General features: G+C 29.7%; 1 protein-coding gene across 1 annotated transcript; it reads left to right on the top strand.

Moving 5' to 3' along the window:
- Positions 1-321: 321 nt before the first annotated feature.
- LOC111034374 (GTP-binding nuclear protein Ran-like) lies at positions 322-3,191 on the top strand. The gene is made up of 4 exons (XM_022315563.1): positions 322-442; positions 1,815-2,069; positions 2,603-2,788; positions 2,845-3,191. Exons 2-4 carry the CDS (start codon positions 1,827-1,829, stop codon positions 3,067-3,069), a joined length of 654 nt encoding a protein of 217 aa, XP_022171255.1. The 5' UTR covers positions 322-442; positions 1,815-1,826; the 3' UTR covers positions 3,070-3,191.
- Positions 3,192-3,525: the final 334 nt, after the last annotated feature.

The following is a 3,525-nucleotide window of genomic DNA, read 5'->3' on the forward strand; positions in this document are numbered from 1 at the left end:
CATTACTATGGTTTTTGATTTTGAACATGAAATGTATAATGAATATACGATTATAGTAAATAAATGCACATGTATAAAAAATTATCTAGATAAATTGATATGGATAACTGAAGTTTTCATCTAAGATAAAAAAAAAAGATGACCCGTATATTTTAATCTAGTTAAGATAATAGATGATGAAATTTTCATCTAGATAAGTCCCAACACCGTTGGCAACACTGTAAATCTTTACAGTTTCTGTAACGAGTTTTGACGACATCGGGGACGGTCGCTTACGCTTCTGACGGCCAGGCGCCATCATTCTTTGTTTACAATCACAACTCCGAGCACGTTTTTCTCACGACTCCGACGAAGCTGTAGAATCTGTTACAGTTGAACTGTACGGTATTGTCATTACTACATTTGCTTTCGCCGACATTGCTTGCACAAATCTATAAAACACGTAAGTAGTCACATTATTTCGCCATTGTTAGTGTTTAAGACTTAGACTTAAACTTTAAGTAGTGAACAATTATCATCGCTTCTACCGTTGTACATTATACTGGGCGTCTTTTCATAAATCCAGGTTCATAAAATCTTAGGTTATAATCTGTGGTGGTTTCTCTCTTACAAAATGTTATATTCAATTCATATAATAAGTCGGGGGACTGATGAAGTGGTCGAGTCTACCAAAGCATCGGTTGCGACGCGCTAGTTCGAATCTCGGTCACGGGCGGCGTCGCCCTTAGGGCTGTCACGGTGCCTGGAGAAACAGGCCGCCGCCCTCCTCCCGGGCAAAAACCTACAGGTGCCCGCTAGAAATTCTGCCTAACATACACGTGTTCTATACAATTAAACCGTTTTCCCCTGCAAACAGCTAATTTGAGATCAATTAAAAAAAAAAAAAATAAGTCTTGGTTAACCATTTAATTCGTTTTGGCTTGTGTACTTTACAAGATTCATTAGATGCAACTCTCTTTCAAAATATTTTTCTCTGAGCCATGTCATTTACTATACGTTTATAAGACGAGTATATTATACTGTAAGTGTAAACAAATTATCGTCAACATTAGTGTTAACCATAGACATATATAAACAACTATAGATAGACGACTTTGGTTTATCTTTGAAGACAAAATTGCCATATGGTTAAACAGCAATGTTTATATTTTAATGTGATAATAGTAAATGATAAAAAAAAAACCGAAACCCTTTATGTCTATGGTTTTTGTCAGTTATCTACACAATTAAAGAAATACCTAATATATCTTTAATCGTGATTATCTATATCGTGGCATCACATAACAATGTAAACATTGTCGTTTAGGCAAATGGCGGACTAACTTCAAAATTCTGTACAGTGTTTCTGGATAGTCGGCTATCTAGTTGTTTATTTATGTCTATGGTGTTAACTACTGAGTGTTTATTTGACTATTAAGTTAGATGTCTTTATCAAGACAATAAACCATTTTCTTTGGTTACTCAATAAAATTATTGAGTTTACAGCGTTATTTTATTGTGATAATTGTATATTGTTTTGGATTTTTAGGAAAAAACAAGTAGTTAAATGTACGCACAATTATATGTGTTGTTGCTTGTTGAAAATACAAATATGAGATAAAATTATTAAAAGTCACTTTTCAAAGAAAGAAAACCATGTTTAATGCCTTTCTATGTGCTTTATAGTATTTTTTGATTAATTTTTTTTTATGATTTATTCCATAAAATGATTACCTATAAATCTATATTTTGTAAATTATTGAAAACCTTGTGTGTAACCTTTATATTTTTATTGTTTTCATTTATCTAACAATAATTGTATTTATATTATACAGAAAAGAGTAATAATGGATGTACTCGATGGTGTACTTGTGTTCAAATGTCTATTGGTTGGCGATTTAGGTACCGGCAAGACAACATTCGTTAAACGTCTTTTGACGGGTGAATTTGAAAAGAAATATGTTTCAACCTCGGAAGTAGGAGTATATCCATTGAAATTTCATACTACTCGTGGTGTTATTCAATTCGATGTTTGGGATGCTGCAGTAGAAGAGCCATTTGGAGATCTCAGAGAAAGATCCTATATTCATGTAATTGTATTGTGTTGCTTATATTAAAAGAAATAAAATGATTTGTGTGTATCTTAGTAAGTATGTATACAAATTTTATCTTGTAGTAATGTATATCAATAGACAGTACATACAATTTTATATTTTTTATTTAATACACCTACTTTAATAATAATAATAATAATAATAATAGAAAGTTATCATAAAATGTGTATAAATTAAGATGATTGAACTGTTACTAGTTAGGAAACTATTAAATTATCTTTTGATAAATATCGGGGATTCATCGGTATCTATATATTTGTCATTGTATACAGTTCTATTGAAAAATATTTCATAATTTTTCACAATTTTTTCATCATCTTAAACGTTTGGGTAAGTTGAAATTTAAGGTATTAAGGTATGTAATGTACAAGACTTTAAAATGATGTCTTATATAATATTGAGTACTACCTACATATGGCATATTAACTAAAAATAATAGAGAACACATATTTCATATCACAAAGAGAGTTGCACTATCATGTTAAGTTTATAAATTAAATGTTTTTTAGGGTCAATGTGCTGTCATTATGTTTGATGTTACCAGTGCTGACACTTACAAAAATGTACCCGATTGGTATCAAGATGTGGTGGAAATATGTGATGACATTCCGATTGTGCTCTGTGGAAACAAAGTGGATATGACAAATGTAAATGAAAAAGTTAAATCAATGGTTTTCCAGAAGAAGAATTTACAAGTAAATAGTTTACTTTTATTTTAAATTAAAACAATTGATTAAAACTTTTTTTATAGTATTACGAAATTAGTGCAAAGAGTCAATACAATTACGAAAAACCATTTCTGTGGATGGCCAGAAAATTAATCGGCGATCCCAACCTGGAATTTGTTGAAATGCCTGCTCCTACACCCCCATGCATTAAGATGCACCCTGAATGGATAAAATGGATAAATCAATTTGAAATAGAAATGGCGGAAAAAATTAAATTGCCCGACGAGGATGAAGAAGATGAATTGTAATTTATTAGTCCTCCATAATTCAATGATTTGACTGTTAACTGTCTCAATTAATTAACTATCTTTCATATTAAGTTGAATCTTTTTTTTTCCATACATACTTATTTAATAAAAAACTGCGTGTATTTTTCCAACAAACAAAAACAAATACAAATACAAAAATTGTTAATTATTATTTATTTCTAAAAATTAGATTTTTCATATTATGTACAATTTATTCATTCTATTATTTTTGTTTTGTAATTTATGTCATAGTATATGTGGCTTATTATGAACATTTAATAAACATTCAGTAAATACCAACAGAATTATTATGTTTCTACTTCTCTATTCTAATCAAAATTATAGGTTTTAATAAATTCAACCATTTTGCAGGGGGACAAACTAAAGATAAATATTTTTAATTAAAGTTAGTTATTAATTCCCATTTTTTTATTTTACATTAAAATCAATTATCAA

The sequence above is a fragment of the Myzus persicae genome, unplaced genomic scaffold (genome assembly GCF_001856785.1).
Source record: "Myzus persicae strain clone G006 unplaced genomic scaffold, MPER_G0061.0, whole genome shotgun sequence".
NCBI classification, from domain to species: domain Eukaryota; kingdom Metazoa; phylum Arthropoda; class Insecta; order Hemiptera; family Aphididae; genus Myzus; species Myzus persicae.